Source organism: Pieris brassicae, chromosome Z (assembly GCF_905147105.1).
Source record: "Pieris brassicae chromosome Z, ilPieBrab1.1, whole genome shotgun sequence".
NCBI classification, from domain to species: domain Eukaryota; kingdom Metazoa; phylum Arthropoda; class Insecta; order Lepidoptera; family Pieridae; genus Pieris; species Pieris brassicae.
The window spans coordinates 2,324,594-2,350,926 of NC_059680.1; the positions used below are offsets into that span (position 1 = coordinate 2,324,594).

At 35.9% G+C, this 26,333-nt stretch overlaps 1 protein-coding gene across 2 annotated transcripts; it reads right to left on the minus strand.

The window, feature by feature from the left end:
* Positions 1-3,712: 3,712 nt before the first annotated feature.
* LOC123718444 (cyclin-T) lies at positions 3,713-26,309 on the minus strand. Of its 2 annotated transcripts, XM_045674933.1 has the most exons (9): positions 26,070-26,309; positions 17,816-17,933; positions 17,459-17,569; positions 15,888-15,996; positions 14,746-14,882; positions 14,254-14,407; positions 13,493-13,606; positions 12,005-13,044; positions 3,713-6,187 (listed from the first exon to the last, which is right to left on the minus strand). In XM_045674933.1, the coding sequence occupies exons 1-9, from the start codon at positions 26,216-26,218 to the stop codon at positions 6,155-6,157; spliced, it is 1,965 nt and encodes a 654-aa protein (XP_045530889.1). In that variant the 5' UTR covers positions 26,219-26,309; the 3' UTR covers positions 3,713-6,154. The 2 variants fall into 2 exon arrangements, with proteins under 2 accessions (XP_045530889.1, XP_045530888.1); XM_045674932.1 differs by lacking the exon at positions 3,713-6,187 and having other exon boundaries at positions 7,224-13,044.
* Between the last annotated feature and the right edge of the window lie 24 nt (positions 26,310-26,333).

Consider the following 26,333-nt stretch of genomic DNA (forward strand, 5'->3'; position numbering starts at 1 on the left):
AGTAAAAAAGAAAGTCGGTAGAGATCAATTGTGTATAAATTACAGAGAGCCCAACAGCAATACTCGTCCGGATAGCTACCCACTTCCTCTAATCAGTGACCAAATTAATAAATTGCATGGAGCGAATTATTACAGTATTGTGGACATGGCCCCAGACTTTCACCAGGTGAAGGTCCATGAGGATTCAGTGTAGAAGACTGCTTTTGTAACACCAACAGGAGCTCTCAAACCTAATCCGCGCAAAGTTCAAGCCTTACAAAATGCTCCAAGACCATCCACGACTAATCAGGCAAAGGCCGTATTGTATGGACTGCTGAACATGAGAAAATTCATGGTGAAATAGTTAGACACTTGACAACAGAACCAATACTCAAAATCTTTGATCCATCTTTGCTAATCGAGTTACATACCGATGCCAGCGGTGATGGATACGGGGCTGTATTAATTCAAAAAAAACTTGACAAGGGATGGTTATCTGTAGAGCAACAACGAGACTCTGAAATTTCAAATTTGATTTCGAAAAAATACAAGCGAAACAATTCCCCTCTGAAATCGCACACGCTTCCACTGTAGATTCCTGTGTGGTTTGCAAGTCTTCAAAAGGGTCCATCTGGTGCCCAACCAGTACGCCTGCATGCAAAGCGAATGCGCTTTAACCGGGGTAAAGCCAAAATAAGGCCTTTTGCCATTGGAGATTTCGTTTTCGCGAAAAGTGAAGAAAGACATCAAACTAAGTTGGACCCAAAGTATAAAGGCCCCTATAAAATCATTGCTCTCCTCGAAAACGATAGGTATGAATTGAAGTTTGTTAACGGGTCCAAGCGAACGTACAAAGTTGCCCATGAAAACCTACGCGAAGTACCCCGTGGTACAGTGGGGTTTTTAGAAGTAGTTTAGTTTTTTGCAGCTGATGGCCACATCTTACCCCTAGTTACGGTTGATCCACGACTTGTTGGCCACCGGTATATTGGTTAAAAGTTAGATGCACAGCCCAAATGTTAGCAATCCTTGCGCAGTTGAAGCCAAAATTTTAAGCCCTTTACTTTTTCCCCTTACTCTTAAATTGTAATATAACATTCTCGTTTCCCATAATGCCCAATAGGTCGACTACACTTATATTCTATATAGTTAACAGAAGTTTCATCTACTTCGTTTTTTGTTAGTCCATCGTCGCATAATCTAGTGATTAAGGGTAGTCCCTTAATTTTATGTTACATTATAGCGACACCTAATCTTTAAGACTCAGCTAGCATCAGGATACTGGGTGTTAACACTGAATGGAGTTTCGCAGTCATTTGGACGGGAAAGCTAAATTAGCCTCTAAGGAACTTGGTGTTGTCAGCAAGGCGAGACAGTACTTTACTCCGCGCCACTTTCAACTCTATAAACCACAGATTTGGCCTCACATGAATAACTGCTCTCATGTCTGGACAGGAGCTCTCTTACTTTTGGTTTCTTATGGCAGTTATTTCCGTGCACCACCACCGAACCGAACCAGCTGCTCACTGAAGTATTACCGAACCAATGCATCTTACCAATTCTTAATAGGCCAGCACCGCACTTACGAGCCTTCTGGCAAATGTGTCCATGGGCGGCCGTACCACTTAAAACCAGGTGAGCCTCCTGCCCGTTTGCCTCCTATTACAAAAAGACCTCCAAGCGTGGCTATAACTGAAATATCAAGATAGAAATTTTATCTTTTGAACGTATTTTTGATGCATATTATAAATAAATAAAAAATAAATCAATGGCGCTGCAACCTTTTTAGGTCTTCGCCTCAGATTTCTGTATTCGTTTCATGATCATTTGTTAATCAATAGGCAAGTAGGTGATCAGCCTTCTGTGCCTGACGCACGCCGTCGACTTTTTGGGTCTAACTTTGGCAAGTCGGTTTCTTCACGATGTTTTCCTTTACCGTTCGAGCTAATGTTAAATGCGCACATAGAAAGAAAATCCATTGGTGCACAGCCGGTATCAAACCTACGATCTCGGGGATGAGAATCGCACGCTGAAGCCACTTGGCCAATACTGCTCTTACTGATTCTTGATAGCCCTTTCTTAAAGCTATCATCAAATATGTTAAACAATTGCTATATCTACTTTAACACACGGTAGAGATAGCACGACAGGATATATGACCTTAGCTCAGTGGCTTATATTGTCACACTCTTAGATGTTGCCTTTCTAACGCTCACTTTGGACCATAGACAAAATTACTCCTATAAGGTGTCTCAAAAGAAAGTTCATATTTAGTAGATCGACTACAACGTGAGTCGTGTATCAAAACACTGGTTATTATTTATTAAAGTACACATTCTGGGAATTTATTTCTTAAAAATAATACCGTCCAAATATACACCCTCGCGTTCGCGACACTCAATCAAACAATAAAATTACTTATGACCGCTCGGCAGGTGGACTGTGATGGCTGCCATTTCGTGACGGAGATTTTTTGCCAATTGCTCCAGAGAAGTCGAGTTATTGGCGTAGACTTTAGATGTAAGATGGCCCCATAAGAAAATATCCATAGGGATTAAAATCAGGACTAAGGGGTTGCCAAATTTATGTCACCTCCTGGATCAATTTGCCCGAGAAAATTTCACGAACTCGTGGCAGAGACGTATTGGACGTGTATGACGTTGCTACGTCCTGCTGGATGGATGTTCTTTGGTTATAGGAAAGTTTTGAAATTCAGGCACCAAATCGTATAACATAACATTTTCACAACGCTCTGTGACTGCAGCAGTGTCAGTGCAGTTTCGTCTTCAAAAAAGTATGGGCCGATAATTCGTCGCGCTGAGCGCAGCCCAGTCTCTTTAGGCGTATGAAGGGGTCTCTGATGCTTGCGTTACGGATTCGTTGCACTCCAGTAGCGGCAATTCCGCTTATTTACGTGTCCATTAAGATGAAAATGAGCATCACCCGAAAACAAGATGTTGTCAAACGTTGTAAACCAGAGTTCACCAAACTTTTTTGTGTCGTAGACCACTAGCCATGTTTTTCCGTGTTGGGTAGATTGGGTAGACCCCCTACTTACCTGATATTGATTTCCTGTAAATTTCTAACTGTTAATTTATACATTTATTAATTGAATTTAAATTAAAACAACTCAAACTAAAACTTTGTATCTGTTATGTAAAATATACGTAACATTAAATAAACTATAAAGAAAATAACATAAGCAATAAGTCAATATTTTTAGTGAGAAGGATGAACCTGATGATATTATAAGATAGTATGATGTATGTAAATAGGTACTATCAGTTATGTGTTCCATAGATAGATATATAGATATCGTGGACCCCTAAAAATCTTTTCGCTGACGTAGACCCCTTGCAGGTTGTCATAGGCCCCTAGGGGTCGATATAGACCACTTTGGGAATCACTGTTGTAAACGCTCATTTACATGATTTACGAAGTCAAGCCTGTGACTGGCAACTTGGGGCTTTAATCCCTGAAGCAATTGAATTTTGGAGGGGTACAACTTTAGGTCTTTGAGTAAAGTTGAATTATTGCTTTCGAATTTAATGTTAACTTTCTTGAGACATTAGTTGCGTTATATATAGGTTTTTTTTAATAGGCAAGAAGACAAGCAGCTTTCTAACCCAAAATGGGTCTAACACCAGTTCCATGACGATGTTTCCTTCACCATTGCGAGTGGGTAATAAAACTACCTTATTATTAAATAAAAGGTTTAAAATAAAAGAAGCCACACGATTTATTATTTTATTGTTGTTAACATGTGGCATAACGCCATCTCATTCTAAACCTTACAATAAGAAAGAGATACTCTGACTCTTTAGGATACAGGTCTTTCAGAAATATGATCTAAACACAGCTAAGGATTGCCGTCCCTCTTAACTGGAAAGAGACAAACATAGCAAAAGCATGATTTTTGATAGCTCTTTCTCGTAGGAGGTGCTTTTGTACAAACATATTTAACTACTTAAAATAACGAATTCAGCCACTGGCTACACATATTATATATTGGTTAATTGTGAAATACCCTCCTATTATTTAAGAATTTTGTTTGAGGAGGGTAGTTCAGAAATTTAGTCATGACTATAAAATTTAGCATGAAACAATATTCTGCTATTTTTTTTTGTCAGTAGTTCACAATTAAAAGTGTGCAGTAAAAACCATGTGAATTGATTCCTGTCAGTTTCAACGAATATCGAAATCAGAAAGGCCCGACGAAATTTTGTGTGTTCAACATTTACAATTAGGTTTTTTATTTAAGACAAGTAACGGTCCAGCTGGTTCGGCTAAAATCCACGAATAATTAATATATCAAAAACATCCTAAACGGCGGAACAGATTCTGATGAATAGTGTTTACAATTAGATTTATTTAGACATCTGTCGGGTCCGCTATCATGATTGATTTACAGTAGTTAATCGCACTATAGACTTCCAAAGTCTACCCTAACCTAACCTAACCTATTCTCATTGTTAACGATAAACATGGCTACAATATTAATCCTAAAATGGGAAAAAAATTGTGAATAGTTAAAGAGGGAAATCTGATACTCTTAAACTAATCACAAAAATTAAATTTTTTTTTGTCTTTATACATAAAGTTCAATCACCTTTGATCTTTGGGATGAAGGACGCAAGGTGCGAGTCATTGACCTCACTAGCTTCACTTTTCGGACCAATATACCAATTTTCCAACAAAACTGTGGATAATTGAATCAAATATAAAAAATCTGTTAATATAACGATTATATTGGAATCGGCCGCGTGCCGTTAACCACCGGTTATTGGAATCCCTGCTCGTTAAATAGAAATATTTTCAATCAATATTGATTAGGCTACATAAAAATTTAAAGATTCTTTATGTTGTCCCTTTCAATTAAATAAGACAAAACAAATCATCAATCAAGCTTTCTTTTTATAAATAAATCACGCTATCGTTGTCTTTAAATAAAAAATGATATAATCTCAACCAACCACGAGGGTATGTCATTTTAATACTAAAAAGTCCATACAGAACTTATACTAATCTTAGACCGATAGACGTTTGTTTACAAGCATGCTTTCGTCATAAGTACTGGTGCCCGCCAACTTGCCTACGTGTTGAAATAGCATATAGCAGTATAGTATCATTAAACAATAAATGTTTTATTTTTGTGATCTACCCTCATATTAATAAATTTTGTCAGATACCCGCAAATCTTCAAATGGTTTTTACTGCAAATCAAACATTTTATATACATTTATTTACATGGACAAAAGCTGTGATATTATAAAAATATTTAATTTACAGTTGACGAAATAAAAATTTGTACAATTAGCTGACCATGAGCGCTCAAGACGATTGCCGACACTTAATGCATAAGGGCCAAAAAAAATAACGCCAAGTCGCAAGCGACTTTTATATTGACTGACAGTAGTGTCAGCATATCACCAGATATCATATTCACCACCCTGTTCACAAAAAAATTGAATAATAAAAAAAATCCTGCATCATTCTAGATGTTTTTTTTAAATAAAACAGGGGCAAACGGGCAGGAGGCTAGCCCGATGTTACGTGATACCGCCGCCATAGAATAAAAAATGTTTTTTATTAAATAGTTTATCAGACTGCATGAGCACCCATAGCGCCGTGAACACGTTTAAATGCGATGAATGAAATGCCCGCATTCGAAACCAAGAAGAAGCATATAGTACAGCTTTCGTTTATGGCATTCTAGAACATTCCCAACTGTCAAAATCCGAGTCCGTTCTAGAATGTACGTAATTGTTCGAAAACCCGTTTTCAAAGTGTCAACCCATTCGAAATTCGAACAGAAAAATACAATTTGACGTTCGAAATTCGAACTGTAAACCAAATAGAATTCAACGTTCGAAATTCGAAATCCAAGAACGGCTACGCTAAACCCGTTAACAAAATGTTAGTTCCGAGAGAGCCAATTCGAAATTCAAACTAAAAATGACCAAATATTAAATAACTTTTAAATTGGCGCCAACGGAGTTATATAACGAGTCTCGCTAAAACTATTCGAAATTCGAATGAAACAAAACCGTTACACTATTGAGGTCCATGTGTTGTTGAGGAACGTCGACACACGTAGCGCTAGGGTCACCTTCCTCGTGACGTCACTGCCGGTATGACGTCACTGCCGATATGACGTTACTATGCGACTGTGACGTCACTTTGCTGGTCCATTTCCGTTTTCGGCGACCTGCGGAATACGATAGTGAGCGCACAGCCGTGTGTCGGTGTTCCTAACAAGGCAGGGAACAACGCAAGGTATTTCCAAAAACCGGTAATCTAGACTTTACTAGCCATTTTTTAATCAAACTAAAGAGCATATAGATTCGTCCTAGGTTCGATTCTCGTAGAAAAGAAAAACGGCAATGAAACAGTTGACCACATGCCGCGCTATTCAACTTCACTATCGTTCACTTTAACAATTATTGATTTCATTAGTATAACCCAAGCAAATCTTAATTTTTGGAAATACCTTCGATATGTTATTGTGTGGGTACATGACGGTGTTGATTAGTGAGAGATGACACCCAATAAAGCTCTGATTAAAATTGGCCATAATTGCACCTGTACTCTGTAACTGCTAATAGCTATCTTGACTTGAAATTCCAAATAATTATGACGTCATCGAAAACAGCAAAATTTAAATACTCGATATTGAAATCGGAATCGCTATTCAAAGTTTACAGAGTAACGGTGCAATCTAAAAACTGGCCATTGATAAAAAAATTAACTGGCCCCAAATAAAAAAATAAAAACTGAACATTAATAAAAAAAAGAGCTGGCCACATTAAAAACCAAAACTAGCCGATGATAAACTTAGAACTGGCCACATAGAAAAGTAAAAATTTTGCAATAAAAAAAAAAGTTAAAAACAGGCCAATAGTAATCAGATCTTTCCCGTCACCAAGCAAAGGGGTTGAGTATTGTGAAGTCCCATACAAATCATTTCATTGAAACAATTCTCGCCCAAGGAAACGGAAACACAGCTGCGCGCAAGCTTACATTAATCACAGTGTTAAAGCAACAATTGAAATCACACATGCTTTAAAAAACCGATAATTATATCGATTTTTAAAATGCCGTTCCGTTATACGTTGTTTTTTAACGATAATATGTATTTGAATTAACAAATTTTATACGTCATAACAAAACAGCATTTACAAGGTTACAAATTACGTCAAAATTTAATACATTTTTGACAGTGTCAGGTAAATGAAATTCAAATAAACTTTCTAAAAATACAATTTTAATAAAAAAAATATGTACAAGTAATCTCTTCATAACAAATTAAGTACTTGGGCCTTTTCAAAGACACTTTGAAAAGGCCACACCTCGAAACAATTACAACTGAGGACCAATCGTTAAGGACATTTTTCCTGTAAGACGATATACGAAACGAAACGCCAAACGATAATGATCGTTTAAGATCGATAAAAATGAGGGTAGCCTTAAAAAAATCTCAATTTAGATAACCACACAAAAAACGTAACTGGCGTACAAAAATGCAGTCATAGTTTGGGCTAATTAGAATCTCACTATCAACATGACAACTAAAAAAATCTACCCTCATTTTAGCAACAAAAAATATACCCTCTTTTTTTAAAATCTCCAATTGTAGTGGGAGTAATACGAGTTATTCATTGAAACCGAATGGTCCTCTTTTATATAACTTATAGCTAAGCACTTTGATTCATAAAAACTCTCATAGCAGAAATTTCAATCTACCTTCGTTGAAATTGTATAACAATTTAATTCGTTTATTCGTAATGGTAACAAAACAATGGCACTCAACGCACACTAAGTGTCATGCTAGAGGTTATCGATAGACATTTGACACTGACAGATGTCTATATTGACAGTTAATGCGTAATAAATAAATCTCATAACAACAGATTAAAAAAAGATAACTATCTAATATGAAAAATAAAGTGTTATTAAAGTTAATGTCACGGACACAAAACAACCACAGATAACGATGACGTAACATGCTTGTAAATAATGTCTTATCTAAACACATTCTTGCAGTTGCAGACTAAATCGAAATATATCTGCAACTAAGAATGACACTTACAAGCTTTGTACGTCATAGCGATGCCATCTTGGCTAGACGAGTGTTTATTTGAATTTTGAAAGGTTTGGTGCTAGTCACTCTCCTAAATTGATTTAAAATCTATCATACATTAAATGTCAGTATTAAACGACAATCTGTCAAGCGATATAACATATCCTTCGACCAACTTAGAGCAACCATAGATAACGTTAATAGACACTACACATAAAATGTATCAAATATATATATATATAATATATAACTATTTCGTAATAATGTATGACAGATTCCATGACAGTCAAGTGTGTAAAACATAAAACGCTTCAGAGTCCCCTAAACCTCAGTTAAATAGTAAAACAATTCATAGACTACTTATAAACCCTGTTCTGTTGAGCAATGCGATATTAAATCATTCCTTTCTAATAATTGAGGGCTGAAAATTACAAAGGTGTTAACTATTCAAAATTTAATTTTGTGTTTTTTTAGTTAGAAAGGTGCTTAATGTATACGCCAATAACATTACAAAGGTGCTAAACCATTACTTTCGTGTATTAGTTCCTAACCTTAAAGATGGCATTGGTGTCAATGAACGAAGAAGTTTTTCTTACAATGGTGTCATCTGTCAAATGTTAATATTTTTTTACTGTGCTATCTGTGGTCATATGTTTCGTATTTCTTGCGTGGAAAAACACCACAATGGATGAAAATCATCGAAAAAGGCGTAGAAATGGTGAAGGAACACATAAAACAGAGCAAAAAAAAAGAAAATCGGGGGTGAAAGCTACTTGACGTGTAAAAATGACATTATCGCACCAAAATTACCTCCATCATCTGAGGTATGTAAATGATGTTTTGCACATTAGTAAAATCATATTTAGACACGATATACCAATATAATTCTCGTTTTTTTCAGTACAGGTGACATTCAATTGTTTTTATGACTGCAAAAAGATATCGTTAGAGTTTAAACTTGATCTTTTCAACAAATATTATCAACTTGACGATAGTGGTCAAGGTACATACATATTGTCATTATTAAGACCAGCTAAAAACCACAAAAATAATGGCGTTGAGGTAAGAGACACGATCTATTATAATATTCCTGATGGCTTAGGATCATTGGTGAGAACATGCAAGAAAACTTTCATGGAAATATTTGCACTTGGTCGAAAAAAACTAGCAACCATTATATCTAAAAAAAAAGAGAGGATTTGTCATTTACAAAGATGAAAGAACTAGTCATAAGGGAAAAAAATACACTGAATTGCATGAAAACATGGTGGTTATGCACATTGAGGTTGCCGAAGGAGGTAAGCCACTACACGAAAGAGGTTTTAAGTCCTGAATTAAATTTCCACAGGCTATGTAAAGCATATCATGTATGCTAATGAGCTTCACACAGATGTGCCGGTATCTTATAAGTATTACAAATCTGTCTTTCTTAAACGGTTCCCAAATCTTTCCTTCAAACAACCTCGAACTGATACTTGTAAAATATGTGATAAATTGAACTACCTGCCTTGCCTTGCAAAGCAAAACAGACAAGCTATTCTGGAGCTTCAAATCCATCATAGAAAGGCTGAAGCTGCTACAATTGCAATGACTAGTGACAACAAGTCATGTTTGTACCCTCTCTAGTACACAGTGAAATGTTTTACAGAAGGCAACTGTCTTGTTATAATTTTTGTGTACTCCTGAATGATAATGCTCAATCGTTTATGTTCATGTGGAATGAGATTATGGGAGGAAGAGGAGGAAATGAAATTGCTTCATGCATTCTGAAGTTTATTAATAGTGTTGAATTGTCACCAAAAGAAATACTGAAAACTTGGAGTGACAACTGTGCCGGGCAAAATAAAAACAGGATGAACTGTTTATTTTGATACTGCTTGTTGCTTTGGGTCATTATAAAGAAATTAATCTTAAGTTTTTGGTATCTGGTCACTTATTTTTGCCTTGTGATAGGGACTTTGGGGTTATAGAAAAACGTAAGAAACGGTGTAAGTCATATGTGCCAGAAGATTTACAAAATATGGTGTCAACAGCTACAACAAATCCACCATATTTCAAGGTTGTTCCAAAGGAACAGTTACATTTTTTTGATATTGAAAATGCTGCTGACAACATAATCAATACAAAAAAAATTAAACATTTCCAAAGCTGTATGGTTAAAAATTGATTATAAACATCCTGGTATGGTGTATATGAAAGAGACCTTTTCAGAAATAGAAGATTTTAATGCTGTTAAAATATGGAAAATAGGAAAGGGAGTAAATGATTTGTTAAATTTAAACTTGGAAGTTTCTAATAGGGTAAATATTACACAAAAAGAGAGAAAAGAGAAAAGGCTGACTTATTAGCTATGATAGACTATTTAGAAAAGGAAGAACACAAAGAGTACTATAAGAATTTGTGTAAGTAAATATAACTATAGATACAGATAAATACATTCATACAAATAACACCATTGCAAGCTTAAGTATTATGACAGTTAGCACCTTTCTATTGAAATAGGCTAACTCTTTTAACACTTTTCTTATTATTTTGTGTTTAAAGTGCTATAAATAGAATATTATAAGTGACATACTGTTTTTGTTAAGATATAAATATAGAAATATGAACACTGAATAGAATTTAAGACAATACTTTATAGCTTTGGAGTATTTTTTTCTGAATAAACAGTTTTTTGTAATTTACTTTGTTTTATGTCCCAATCACTTAGCCCCTTTGCTATTTCCAGCCCTCAATTATCAGGTACAAATAAGTCTAAAAATATCATTTTTAATTTTTGTCTAAAATGTTTGTTAGTTATATATATGAGACTCAAACGTGTCTAGAGTTCAAAATCGGTTCAGTAAATCCAGAGATTACCTACAACATACAAACTATACTTTATATTAGTACAGACGAAAAATCACAAGTCTGTATATAATTTTAAAAATGCTAGATGACGTTGCAAAATAATTATTAGTAAGGACCTAAAATCTATTTACAATAAACATATATAATATAACGAATATTAAAACGATTTTCAAGGAATGTTCATTTACTATGTACTTAGAGCCGCCCATTAGATATTATTTATAGGACAAGGCCTAAAATGGTAACCATGGCAACACGGCAAACTTTCGGTCTTGGAATTGGTAACCATGGCAACAAAGGCCAACTTTTGGTATTTGGTAACCGCAGCAACAAAACGGAGCAAACTTTTGGTCTTTATAGACAAGTAGGTTCTATGGATAAAAGTTTATAAAAGGGAGCTTAGGGGTGAGAGACGCACGCGCAGCAATTTTAATGGACGACTCTGTTTTAATATTAAGACAACAAGCAACATTTATAAATACTATCTACCGCTCTCAAAAAGTATTATTTATAGTATATAAATATATAAAAAATAAACCAAAAGTTATCTAGAAATAGAGATTTTTTTGAAAGCAGTTTTTTTTTCATAAAAAATATATAACGTACAAAATAAATACCTCTAAAAATAACTAATTTGTCGGTTTTTCACGTTAAACGTGGTAAAATTAAACCAATTTGAGTAACAATTATAAAAATATATCTATGCATAAACTTTTTTTCATAACTTGAGAAATTTATTTTTCTGTCTACATTTCTCAAATGTTATTTCTTAATCTTAATATAATATATTTCTTCACCCGCACACTGTACTAATATATTAGTCGTAAAATATTTTTAATATATTTTTTTTTGTCTGACCGTACTTTAATTTCCTTTTATCCTATATTCAAATATATATATATTTGTTTCTCTATAAATACCAAAACGTTACTCAAATTAGCTTCAGGGCTCCGGCGGCGGCGGCGGCACGGGCGGCGGCGGCATCGCAGGTAGCGGTGGATTTTGATACATGGGATTATAGAAGAACTCCATGCCGTAGTAGAAAGGCGGCGGCTGAACCATGTAGTAGGGCAGGGGCTGAAAATAATTGCCTACCTTAAACTCCTTGGGTATCTTCGGCGGCGGCCCTCCCTCCATATTCGGTCTCTTCCTAGAGTTCTCCAGGACGTCCTTGGAGATTTTGATCTTCAACCCCGGCGGGGGGATGGTTATCCTCTCCTTGGGAATCTTGATCTTGAGCCCGGGGGACGAGGACCGCGGAATGGTTATCCTCAACGCGTCCTCGGGGCTTTTCTGCGGGCTCTTTTTCCGCTCTTTCTTGTGCTTCTTGCCGCTTTTGTGTTTCTCCTTCTTCTTCTTCTCCTTCTTGTGTTTCTCCTTCTCGGGCGTCTCAGTCGGGACGGTGATCGGCACCGGCTTGGCGAGGCTCTCCTTCAGGAGGTTGGAGACCAGCGTCGGGTCGGTCTCGATGCCGTTCCGGACTTCCTGTTTCTCCTTTTCCGGTTTTTTCCTTTCATCTAATTTCTTAACTACAGGTACTAGTTCTGGCTCAGTTTTCTTCGGGGATATGGGGGAGAGGATGGCGGGTGGCTGCATCTCCCGGATGGCGGACGCCATGTCCGGGCGCTTTTTTGGGCTCGGAGGTTTCTCGGGGGGACGATTGGGTTTCGGGAACAATAAGGGTGGTCGTTTGGGCTGTGCGGCCGTGGCCGGTGGGGTGATATTCTCCGGGGAGAACAGCGATGGGGGGCGCATTCTCTGTAGAATTTCGGGTTGTGGAGGATTGGGTATTTGAGGATTAGGCAGCGGATTGGGGGGATTCGGTGGATTCATCTGTGGATTGAGGGGTCGATGCCTGTCGTGCGGAGGTTTGTCGTGGGGAGGTTTGTCATGGGGAGGTTTGTGGTGTGGTGGCTTGTGAGCCCAAATGTGAGGTTTGCTAGGGGGTCTGTGAGTCTGTGGGGGCTGGTTGGTCGGCCTCGGGCCAGCTCGTATGGCCTGTTGGCGTCTCTCTCTCTCTTCCCTCTCTTTTTTCTCTCTGTACAAATTGAAATCTATCTTCTGTGGTTGCGGCTGTGGTGTCGCCGGCACGTAGCCTCCGGGGATTTGTTGGCGGCGCCTTTCGCGTTCATACTCTGAATAAGAATTTATTGCATTCAAAGGCCATCACAAAACAGACATGAGCCTAGGTTGGCTATCATAGTTAAGCGTGGCTATTAGCAGGAGTAAAGCCAGAAGCGGAAATTTATTAAATTGTTGTATTGAGTGTTAATATAATTAAAATCATCTCTTTGAGGACCCGTAGAATGTCGTTTACATTAATATAACGTTACAAAAAAAAGAGAAAAATAATGTTATTAAAAAAATAACTTTAGGATATTCAGAGAGCAGAAAAATTATTGAATATTAAAAAAAATATGTTTGTATACTAAATTTGAGTAAAACCGATCATGTAAATTTCCTGATCTCTTAATAGGCATTTAGCCTTTTAGTGCACTGCCTTTGAACATCACTCCCTGCCCATGCGCATGCCTTGAGCCCATCTCTGTCACTTCAAACATTTTTTTTTTCAATATGACATACCTTTATCAAAGCATTTGTCGATCTCATCGCTCGTCGTATTAGTGAGCACGTGTTCCTTTTTCCTATCGAACGGAGATGCCGCGTTGGGGTGAGGTGGGTTCGGTGAAGTTCCGCCTGTAATTTATATATATGTCAGAGATTATGTTATTATGTAAATGAACACGATGTCATTTCTTTTATTAGAATGGCAGGCCCACGCAACATTATAGACATCATACAGGTCTTCCTGTGAATCGCGTTGAACCTGCGACATGAGTGGAGTGGAGCTACAACCTTTTTAGGTCCGGGCCTCTGTATCTGTTTAATGATTCAATCTAATAGGCAAGTGGATGATCATCCTCTTGTGCCTGACACGCTGTTGACTTATTGGGTCTAAGGCAAGCCGGTTTCCTCACGATGTTTTCCTTCGTCTATTAAATACGCACAAATAAAGAAAATCCATTGGTGCATAGGGTTCTACGACCTCAGGGATGATAGCCGCAAGCTGTAGCCACTAGACCATAACTGCTGTTTTTATAATGGCAAAACAAAAAATACGACGAAGGGATAATTATCATTTTTAATTAAAGCATCCAATAAATAAGGCCGGCGACGTACTCGCGAACCTTCCGAGAGTCCGTTAGCTGAAATAGTTGAATATCTTTTTTAAACCTGGACAAGCTATTGACAAATTTTATGGAAATCAGTTCAGACATTTATGATATTACCAAGACTAAGTATTCTGTGTAATGTATGTTTAATTATTTAAAAAAATAACTCACTGGCATTGGACATGGTCATCATCTTCTTTTTCAGTCTAGAGGGACACTTGTCGAATATGTGAAGGAATTCAGACGTGAGCCGCTCTAGAAGATCACCAGTTACCGTTTTATCCACATAGGAGAACCAATGCCTGCCCTCATGTGACTGCGGGATCTGGAAATTGACAGTTACTTATTTTAAAAAAAGTCTTAACACTTTTTGGTAACTTAAAAAAATTGCATATTTGATAACCGAAGACTAAATTGAGATTCGAAATAGCAAAAAAATTCATTAAATTTTAAAAAAATACCTCAATTCCTATAGGCCGGCAACGCACTCTCAAGCCCTGTGGCATTTCATGTTCATGAGCGGTAGGTATTTCTGAACCAATTCGACTTGAGTTCTTCAAAGAGCGTACCAATTCTTAAAAGGCACTTGCCAGTCTTCTGTCTTTGTCCACAGGTGGTATCACTGAACATAAGGCTGCCGCTGTTATATAAAAGAAAATTTACCTGCCAATTGCTCCACTTGGAGGCCAAATGTATACAAAAGCACGCGACCACCGTGGGCTTGTACTGCAGACACATTGTGGTCAGGTGGAGACTGTTTGATGCCATGAAATATGATGTTTGGGCCAAATCCTTCGGTGCTGGAATATGTGATAGGTTATTAATGATGGATTTTTCACGGGCGTCTGGAGTATGGGCAATCTCAATGTCATTTCCTTATAGTTTATCTTGTCATTTTGTGTATTACACACCAGTAAACGTAGCATCGGGTATATTACACCCTGACGCAAAAGTTTTTATTGTTTATCTTGTGATTTCGGTGCCACACAATAGCTAATATACTGCAAACGGGACATCAGGGCATGATACACCCTGTAGTGGCTTAACGCTGTGCAGTTTTATTACTTTAAGACCCTGGGTATGTGATCAAATCAATGGCTTAATATTAAACAACAATTGCTATTTGGAACCATTCTATAGGTCGGGTATTATACACCCTAGATGATCATGTGATTGCCCATTTATAGCAGTATAAAGGACACCCATAAAACAATTTTATATGAGAAATGATTTTTTTATAATAACAGTTAATTTTTTTTAACATAATCAAGAGATCCTAGGAGGGTTTGAGTACCGTCAAATCAATTCGAATCCAAAAGCATAGTGCTAATCTATTTTACAAGTTATCAATGAAAACAACTTATCTATCATACACACAGTGTCTGCTTAAGTTTGTAGATTTTAGTTTAAATTAAAGTACCCTCACTTTAAAGTTTTAAAAATGGTATGAATTATGCTCTTAAATCTAAATATATTTTACATACCTTCACTATGTAGGCAATGACGTAGTGACCATTTGATATGACTTCCATTTAAATCAAGAGACAAACCTGTTAATCACGAAGATCTTTTTCTCGATTTAATAAAAAGCATAGACAATTCATCTGACATATGCCATAGATTGCTAATTACATATTATATAATATATATTATATAAGTCAACTACATATTTTTATCTATACAATATATTAGATTCTGAAAAAACATTTAATTCTACTATAACCCAACCACCTATTCGTGCACATGCCCAATGGAAGTCAATTGTCAAATGTCACGTGTCAACTGTCAAACACGTCATCGCTCACCTTTGACAAGGTGACATGTCCGTACGACGTGCGTGTGTGGGTGGTCGATTGCCACATCGAAACCCAGTGTTTGTAATAGGACATTCTCGTTAAACACTAAGTCTTGGGCCTGGAAGAAGAAAACATATATTTTATGTGTCAAAAAATCTTTTTGTGGTCATTTCTCGTAGGCAATTAGGTGTTCAGCCTTCTGCGCTTTCTTCCGTTTTTTAGGACTGACTTTTTAATAAATATATATATACAGTGTAAAATCCATGCAACGACTCTCGATTTAAAGACGAACTCCCTAAAGCGTCGAAATCAATTGGCTTTGGAGGGTTCAGCTCGTCTTCCATACAATGATACACTCGACTTAGCATCACACCCATTCTCAATAATGACAAGAGTAGTAAAGTACTTTTTAAGTTGCTAAACTTAGTAAAAACTGCGCAGCTGTGTACGGTCTTTTATCGCTTTAATATCTTAGCCCACAATAAACTCAACTGTCGTGGATGCGTATTCCTCATTCCTCCAAAGAACTTGTCATCAATGCACCAGCAGTAAAGATATATAAGGACGGAAGAAAAGTAGACGAATTGGTTGGTACCAGTGTTTCCTTATCGAAAAATGGAGGGGGATGAAAGAGCAGACCAACTTGCAAAGGAAGCTGCGCATCTAGAAGACGCGCCCGTGAGCAACGCATTTGAAGAACTGTCTACGTAGAAATGGAATCACACACAATAACTGCTGCAATAACCGAGTTATTCCTTCCAAATATTGTTTCATCCTTTTCGATAACTAAACGAACAAAATCAACGGGATTACCCATGTTGGCAGGCTGCGGTGGATTCTTTCGTTCAGGGTTAGAAGTGTTGTCTGTCTACAGCTTAAGAGACGGTGTTCTGACTGTCCAATGTATGGATACGACAGGTATAACACTGAACAAGATGAAGATATGGGCATAAACGAATTTATACATTAATAAATGTTCAACATTATCATGAGAGGCATCTTTTTGGGATTTGCATACATGGGAAAAGTCATACAAAAAGTTGTTAATAGAAATAGACGGTAGTGTTTAATTATCCGGGTTACCAATACCATTTACGTAAGCTATTTAATACCTCCGACGACTAACATAGTCGGGGAATTGTCTAGAAAACATTTAAAAAAGAAATTCGACACCACTCATAACATATTTCAAAGAAATTCGTTCTTTTCTTTACAAATTGGGATTGCTTGCACGTGTATACTTGTTGATCAGGACTAATAAGTAGGAGTTATGGATTATCTTTACTTCAGTGTCGTTACATAGAGTTTACACTGTATGTTATTGTGACCAAATCGGGCGGTGAAGGACGCTTTCATGAGCTGGCCTAGTGGTCAGTGAACAGTACCGCTTGACCATCAGAGTGTAGTAGGACCTGCTGTAGCTGAAAGGCAGCAATTGGGAGGTGGCAGAGGACACGGAGCGCTGGAAGTTTCTCATCTCGGAGGCTAAGACACTTTTTGGGTCGCAGAGCCAGCGGAGTGAGTCGCAATACATCAATTGCCGGAACAGCTAGTATTATAAATTAGTGAACTCATCTCACCTGTTCCTGGTACTGCTCCGAGCTGGTGAGGGTATTCACACCCTCACCCCTGTGAAGGCAGACATGTGCTACTTTTATTACATATTCAAGCTTCCTTGGCTGCTCCTCCACCTGGAATTAAGAATGTCTAATAAATAACATATATTTCCTTGTGTTCATTACAAGCTGCCCCCGCGAACCTTGTTTCTCTTTAGTGATTTTTGTTCGCCTACCTGCTTAGTAGCTATCAACATAAAAAACTTATTAAACTTCCCTACATTTCCTACGAATGTGGATCACATCTGCATTTGCCTACAATATGTATGCACAGAACATACAAAGATAATATACATAATATAGTTAACTTAAATGAATTACCTTTGCTGCCAGGAATAGTGCAGCAGCAGCTATGGCATTCCTGTGAAACTGTGTGAAGGAATGAAATGCATAGAAGCGATGCATATACACTATAGCTGTATTTATGCATAATTGAGATCTGTTTTATTGTTGAGGAAATTCATTGTAAATCACATATGTACGAAAGAAGTAGTTAAAAGTAGCACTATGTGTATTTGTTCAATAGAAAATCATAAGATTATTGATTGTAATGAGTAATGATTCAATAATAAATAAAACTTATTGACAAAATTAAATTTAATAAATATATCTTTAATATTGTCCATTAACATAAAGTTTTTTTTATATATAAATTAGCTCGCTATAAAAAGGACAAAAAATAACAGATACTCTTAAGAACAAAACATTATAAAGAAATGAAATATTTGCAAAAAAGTGGTACATTAAGCGATATTGTCGATTAAAAATAACCACACAATCAACCATATAAAAATAGGCATGCATATATTATTATAAAAATAACAGTTAAGTTATTTATAATTGTTGTCAAATAAAATTAATTACCTACACCTTACAGAACAGGTACAACAACAACCAGTGGACACAAAAACTGGTAAAATGACCAGGGCCATGAGATCTAGTAGAGACCTTGTGCCAGGTTATAAAAAAAATGTGATAATTTTCACCATATAAATACAACTTTTATAATAATGTCTCGTGACTCGTGATTATTAATTGAAGTGACTGAAATAGACCACAGTGCCTATGTTACACAATCAAAAGAGAAATTCAGAATTCAAATAGAATGCATGATCTAAAAAGTGAAAGTTGCAAAAAAAATAAGGTCAAAGCCTGAGAAATGACTACAACACTTTCATATAGGCTTATTTTAAGAACTTAAAGTGCTGTATAATGTATATACATAAAATTGCTGATTGATGTCTTCCTAAAACTTGAGATTTGCTGGCCTGATTAGGCTATTATGATATATCCAATTTGTGGAAGTTCAGTGAAATGGTGGAACAACACACATGAGTAAAGAGGAATACTAAAAATGACAATTGAACTTTTAAATAAAAATTGTGACTCAGTTGTCATATATTATTGCCTTTAAAAATTTTGTAATAGCTTTTAATACACTTACATGTAGGTGATACAAAGTGATCTATAAATAATTAAAAAATAAATATAAAATTTGGCAAAGTTAATAATCACCATTATCAAGAATTGAAAACAGATGACAATGGTATTTGTTAAGTAATATAATGATAAACAAAGATAGGGAAAAACAAAGTACAATACAATAAGTAATTCAAACTTTTTTTGGTAATACATATGGGGCTCAATACAGTGAATGAGTTACAACATGTGGTCAGCATATTGTGACCCACTTGACACTTTTAATCTTTTTTTCTTTTAAACTGTTATTTAAATATTACAAAAACAGTATTGGCCTAGTGGCTTTCGGTTCAATTGCCAGTTATGATCCAATGGACTGTGTATCCATGCAAAACCAGCATATCTCAAATTCAAAAATCAACAATATATGTCAGACTACAACAACTTGTCTATGAAACAATGACAGAAAAATGCATGCTAGCAGAAACCAAAATCCATTTAGGGTTGTAGCGACACTGGATTATATTTTAAATATTACATAATATAATATAGGAGAATTAATTTATGGGCTTTATTCCAGTGGTTATTTTTTACTACTTCTTCAATATTTTAAACTCATTTTTACTTCAACATGTTGCCTAGTGTATTAAAAGGCACAACAATAGTTAAGAATAATTAACGTGTTTTTTTTTTTTTTTTTTTTTTTATAAAATAGGGGGCAAACGGGCAGGAGGCTCACCTGATGTTAAGTGATACCGCCGCCCATGGACACTCTCAATGCCAGAGGGCTCGCGAGTGCGTTGCCGGCCTTTTAAGAATTTGTACGCTCTTTTCTTGAAGGACCCTAAGTCGAATTGGTTCGGAAATACTTCAGTGGGCAGCTGGTTCCACATAGCGGTGGTGCGCGGCAAAAATTGACTTGAGAAACGCTCAGTCGTGGAACGTCGGACGTCGAGGTGATACGGGTGGAATTTTGTATTTTGCCTCGACGTCCGATGCTGAAACTCAGCTGCAGGTATTAATCCGAACAACTCCTCTGAACACTCTCCATGGTAAATGCGGTAGAAGATGCAGAGTGACCCCACATCTCTACGCAACGCCAAAGGATCGAGCCGCTCAGAGAGGGATTGGTCATCAACGATTCGAACCGCTCTTCGTTGGATACGGTCAAGTGGAAGGAGCTGGTACTGGGGAGCCCCCGCCCAGAGGTGAGAACAGTATTCCATGTGGGGCCGTATTTGCGCTTTATAGAGTTGCAAGCGGTGGCCCGGAGTGAAGTACCGTCTCGCCTTGCTGAGCACACCAAGCTTTTTGGAGGCTAATTTAGCCTTTCCCTCCAAATGACCGCGAAACTGAACGTCGTTCGATATGTCAACGCCAAGTATTCCGATGCTGGCTGTGGCTTCAAGAAGAGTGTTTTCGAAAAGAGGAGTAGCGACAAAGGGTATTTTTTTCGCGGAAAACGCGCAAACTTGTGTCTTCTTGGGGTTAAATTGGACTAGGTTTAGTCTACCCCAGTCCGAGACTCCACGTAAAAGAGTTTCGACTTCAGACACAAGTTTGTTCCGGTACTCATCGACAACTGCCCGAGAAATACCTGCCCGGCCAGTGTAAAGAGTATCCCCAGTGCTGTCGTCCGCATAGCAATGAATGTTGCTAAGTTGCAACATGTCATTGATATGCAGAAGAAACAGGGTCGGGGACAGAACACAGCCTTGTGGGACCCCAGCATTCACGGGTTTAAGGTCGGAACATGCTCCGTCTACGACGACCTTGATGCTCCGATCGGCTAGAAAGCTGGAGATCCAGTCGCATAATTTCTCAGGAAGCCCGTAGGCTGGTAGCTTCGAGAGCAGTGCTTTGTGCCACACCCGATCGAAGGCTTTCGCTATGTCCAAACTAACCGCTAGTGCCTCCCCCTTGGACTCAATTGCCTCTGCCCATCTATGAGTAAGGTATACTAGAAGGTCACCAGCTGAACGACCACGACGAAAGCCGTACTGATAATCGCTAATCAGCTGGTGGCCCTCTAGATAACTCAAGAGCTGGCCATTAATAATGGATTCCATTATTTTGGAGAACAAGGAGGTTATTGCGATTGGGCGATAGTTGGATGGATCAGTGCGATCGCCTTTTTTAGGGATCGGATGTATCGAAGCGGTCTTCCAGCACTTCGGGACAGTGCCGAGCGAGTACAGGTACCGGAAAAGGCGCGTCAGGACCGGAGCCAACTCAGGAGCACATGTACGCAGCACAATTGGAGGGATACCATCCGGCCCGCTCGACTTATGAATGTCCAAGGAAGATAGTGCTCTGCGAACAGCATAGTGTACGTGTATAGAATTTATCAATTACAAGGAAATGTCTTGATAGTATTAGTCATAAACAAAATACATTCTCAAGGGTATCGACTCACAAATGCACAAACATTGGTGACTCATTGCAATATCATAAAATTGTTTTTTACCTGACTACATAAGAATAAATATACTTTGTATATTGTACATAATATGGTATGCTATGTGATTTTTTACAAAAGTGTTCACTAAGAAATGGTTCCCAATTTTTAAAGTACCCAAGTTGGCTTCAGCGTGCGACTCTCATCCTTGAGGTCGTAGGTTCGATCCCCGGCTGTGCACTAATGGACTTTCTGTCTTTGTGCACATATACCATTAACTCGAATGTTAAAGGAAAATATCATGAGGAGTCTGATACCAACTTGCCTATTAGATTAAATAGTGATCAAGAAACATACAGAAATCTAAAGCCAAGAGATAAAAAGGTTCTTACGCCACTGGTTTGTATTATTTAATTTAATTGTTACTATAAGGTATTGTTAGGTTAGCTAACTACGTAGAAACTTAAGATAGAAGGTACCTTAAATAGGGCCTGAATAACCAACTTGGTATAAAATAGATCTGACTACTTTATACAGTAGAAGTACTAAATTGCGAGACTTGTCTTTTTTTAGTAAGTATTTGATGGCAATAATGGTTTACCGATGAAGGCTCTGAATTTTTAATGTAAATTGTAAAACAAAGGCAATATTAAATCACTAGCTATCACTTCAGATTTCGGGCCATTGGCATGATCATTTTAAGATTTCGATTTAGACTTAGTAATCTTATTACTTGATACTTATAATTGTTGATTAATATTAGCTAACCCACCCACACAAATCCCTCCTAATATTATATAACTTCTATGTCAACCATAATATTTTTCACCATTTATTGATTGCAGGACTAAAGAGATTAAAAACTTGACCATATGATTTAGAGATAATATGTAGGAAATGAAATATAGGACCAAATTTAAATATCTGACAGCAAATAAAAAAATATATTCATATTCCCACCCAAAAATTTCAAAATCTAATTAACTGCTTTTGAAGAAACTTTGGATTGGACTTGACCATGACCATGACCATGACATGACTATGACAAACTTAAATATTAATTAAATATCCTTTATTAGAAGTCGGTTTAGAATTATAATTAAATAAATGTCAAATGATTGTCATTTCCAAAACAATCACCATATTTTATCAAAAAAGCTGACTACTCTATAATCAATTGAATGGTCATGAGCAGGTAGACTACCTTTTTATTGTAATCTGGTAATTCACGTGACAAAGAAATGTAACACAATTTTTAAATAAACGCTATTTGAAGGCGTTATTATCGGATTAAGTATGTCTATCATAACCATGGTAAAAAACATAATTTTCATCAATCAATGATAAAAATATTTTGTCTCGTACATAACCTCTAAAACGGCAGAATCATTATTATAAACAATAAAAATTCTGTCACCAACAAGATCCCCAACACAAGGAACAATACTGTGATTATAAAAAAATATTGTGGTTATTACTAACTATCTTAGTTGCTTATCTTAGCTTAGTTTATGCTAAAACCAATTAAACACAGTTACTGTAGGGATTTTTTTTGTTATAAGGTTATGAAAGTCCTACCTGTACGCATAGACAGTTTTTTGTGTAGGTCAGGTAGTTTACCTGTGTATTACAATGAAAAGGTAAAGTACCTGCTCAAAAATGGTCAATTATTCATAACTATGTAAAATGACAGAAATAACCTAATGTCAATATAACTCGTATCTATATGTTATTTATTTTCTTTCAAATACATTATTTGTAACTTGAGAAACAATCAATTCAAATAGTATGAAAAATTTCCAATTTGTGTTGTTTTGAGTCCACAGATCAATATTGATGTCTACATAAAACATTACAAGCCCAGCATTATGTTAATTCAAACAGTTTTACACTCATGAATTTTTTATGTCCCGAATTATGACTGTATTGTTAGAATACTAGCATTGTGCAGTGCTGGTTTCAAAAAGAGGAAATATGCGTCAGGCACTGAAGGCTGATCACCTACTAGCTTGGTAAATAATAAATAAAAAACACATCTGATGATTATCTGACCAAAAGTATTTGATAAAAAAATACCTAAGCTCCAAATATTGTTACTAAATTGGTATTTCCATATATTTTTGTTCCCTTTATATGTTGTGATTTAATCAATGTATTTAATAAATTTGTAATATCATATATTCCTGTATGTCTTATGTATACATGAATTTATAATATATAAATATTTATTTATAAGTTACAAAACCTATGAACATTATATAACTAGTATAGATTTCTCTTCCATAAATGCATGGAAACCCACATTATCTCTAAAATTACTAAACCAATTTTGGAATGTTGAGTGTTCCCTAGGTTGGAATATCACTTAGCTTCTGAGAACTCAGAAATTTCAGAAAACTGATTAATATACTCAAATATTTTCTAATTCTAACAATATCACATGCATAGTGAAACTTATAATCTTTTTTTAATTGGTTAAAAGTATTGAGTCCATAGTTCAGACAGAGATAGAATTCTGCCAATGTTCAAATATATTTATTCAACTATATTGTGACTCATAATTAGTTATTGTTAGGGTTGACATGATTAAAACAAATTATTTTGTTTGTTCTTGTTGCAGTTTGTATTAAAATCGTGTTTTTATGAGGTTTTGTATTCAGTTGCAGAATTAATAATGAAATATTGGAGATATTATTTGTATTTAAATAATTTATGGGTTGTTAGTTCCCTGTTAGGAAATTCCCTTAAGTTCCCGAAAGTTAACAGTTGAAATGCTAATGGTTATTAAATATTTGTCTTTCCTCAATTTCAAAAATAGAATTAATAGGTCATAGGTAATTCCCCACTGGTATAGTTTCACCAGGAAATTTCCTATGTCATAATTTAAATATAAACATCAATATCATCATAAAATAAATGTTAAACCATAGATTGTATTTTGTAAACATTTTTATTACTAATGCGAATATGAAATGATCTTGGCTAGGAATGAAGGAAAATATCAAATTAATTAACCAAAAATAAAACAATTTGAACTGAATTTTTCATAATTAAAAAAGCTGATTTCCAGCCCTAATTATTGCCTTCTGAGAATTCTTTAATTATGTTGATAACCAAAAACACCAACACATTGTTTTGAAATGTTGTAAAATACCAGGAAAACTTGATGTTATTTTGCAACATTTTAGTATTCTTAGTAATATTTATTTATATACATTTTCAACAAGATCTAATATTAGTATTGTTTATTATAGTTAATATGTGTGAACCTAGTATATTTCTTTGATTTGTGTTCAAGAGACAAAGTAAGCCTATATAAGGCATACTTGAGTTCCTGATATTTATTGTTGTTTAAGATTCTTATGTAAAAAATAATTTAAATATATTATACTATCCCATAACTAAATTTCATATTTAAAATTTAAACCTATTTACAAATTGTTAAAAATGATCAAAACAGTCAAAACCGCATTGTTAAGAACAAGATATCGGTGATATTGACCAAAATCAAAGGTCCTGGCTGAATCCTATTGTATAAGGTACTTAATCACAATGTCATCAGCTGTTACAACTATCTGTTCTTTCGACCAAAAATGAGTAGTCCCGTATATGTCATTATAACAGATTTTGACTGTATTTCTTCGTAGCAAATTTTATCATCAAAACTGCCAATTTTGGAAATTTTTACACCATTAGAAAACTATTACATGGAAATTAAGAGAATCAATAGTGATTGTTATCTCATTTCCAGCTGAACAAAGTTGATAAGTTAGAATTTAGTTAACAAATTTTTGTACATTACAGCCGTAGATTACTAAAATTAATGAATTTATTATTATTTATAAAACATATCTGTTCGTTTCAGTCTTCAATAAATATTTAATCAGTTATTTAGTTGGCCTACATTATTTTTGTTCATATGAAATTGTCTATTAAAATAGCGTGACTAGAAATGTATTAATATCGAGCCCTTGACAGAGCTTTTATACTGCACATATTTGACTGTTGTATATTTCCTGCCTATATGTATGTAGCATATTTATAGATTGTTTAAAGAAACAGTATATGTTGTTTATACTTCAGTATCAAGAAGAGGAGTTATGGTCATAGATTGTCAGAGATAAACATAGCAATTTCAATGAAAAGTCACATAGTGGGCAGACAAAGGTGCTAGGGCTGTGAACAATGTTAAGTTTCAATGTTTGTATGTTATCGTTATCGTAATACGCGCGACATTGACAATTCATGGATTGCATTTATTTTGCGTAGTATGGCTTAAAAACATAATAACACGTGTTTCATGGAAATAGTTTACTGCGTAAATAAGATGTTTTATTTGCGCCAGACTATACCCGTCACCTCGCATGCGCGTCCTTACTCATACGATTGTCAATCAAGGTGCACTGACCTAAAAAATTACATGTCTCATGTTTTATAACCTTTCTCGTACATATTAAAACAATTGTAACATTGAGGAAAATCGATATTAGGTATATCTTATTCAAAATATTAAGCATACTCACGGGAAATCCCAGATATTTAAAGCGAAAGTGACTTACTGACGCCGTTAGCTTCACGAATGTTTCGTCATGATTTTTTCACAAAAACATCACAAGTGCACTTTCATATTGATTAAAATATGATTTAGTAAATATATATATAGTTTTCGTAAATATAACACTGTTTAGAGATAATTTAGCACATTTAAGCCCACATGACTCGACAAAAACATTGAAATTTACTAATTGAAAAGGATACACTTGTAGCCTCTGGCCCATATCCTGGATTAGATTTGCAGCCTGCTGCCGATATGCAAGCTCCTTATCTGCATCTAAGCCGCATTTTCTGCTTGCAGAATTCTGTAGTTGTTCTTTTGAAAAATACCATTTTTCTTGTGCACCAGCCATTGAACGGATGTTCCAATGACTGCGTATGAAAAAGCACGACGGAGAGTTCTTCTCCGTCTATGTGCGTTAGTGGGAAAGGGACGGCGCTATGACAGCGACAAACGGACGTAGAACT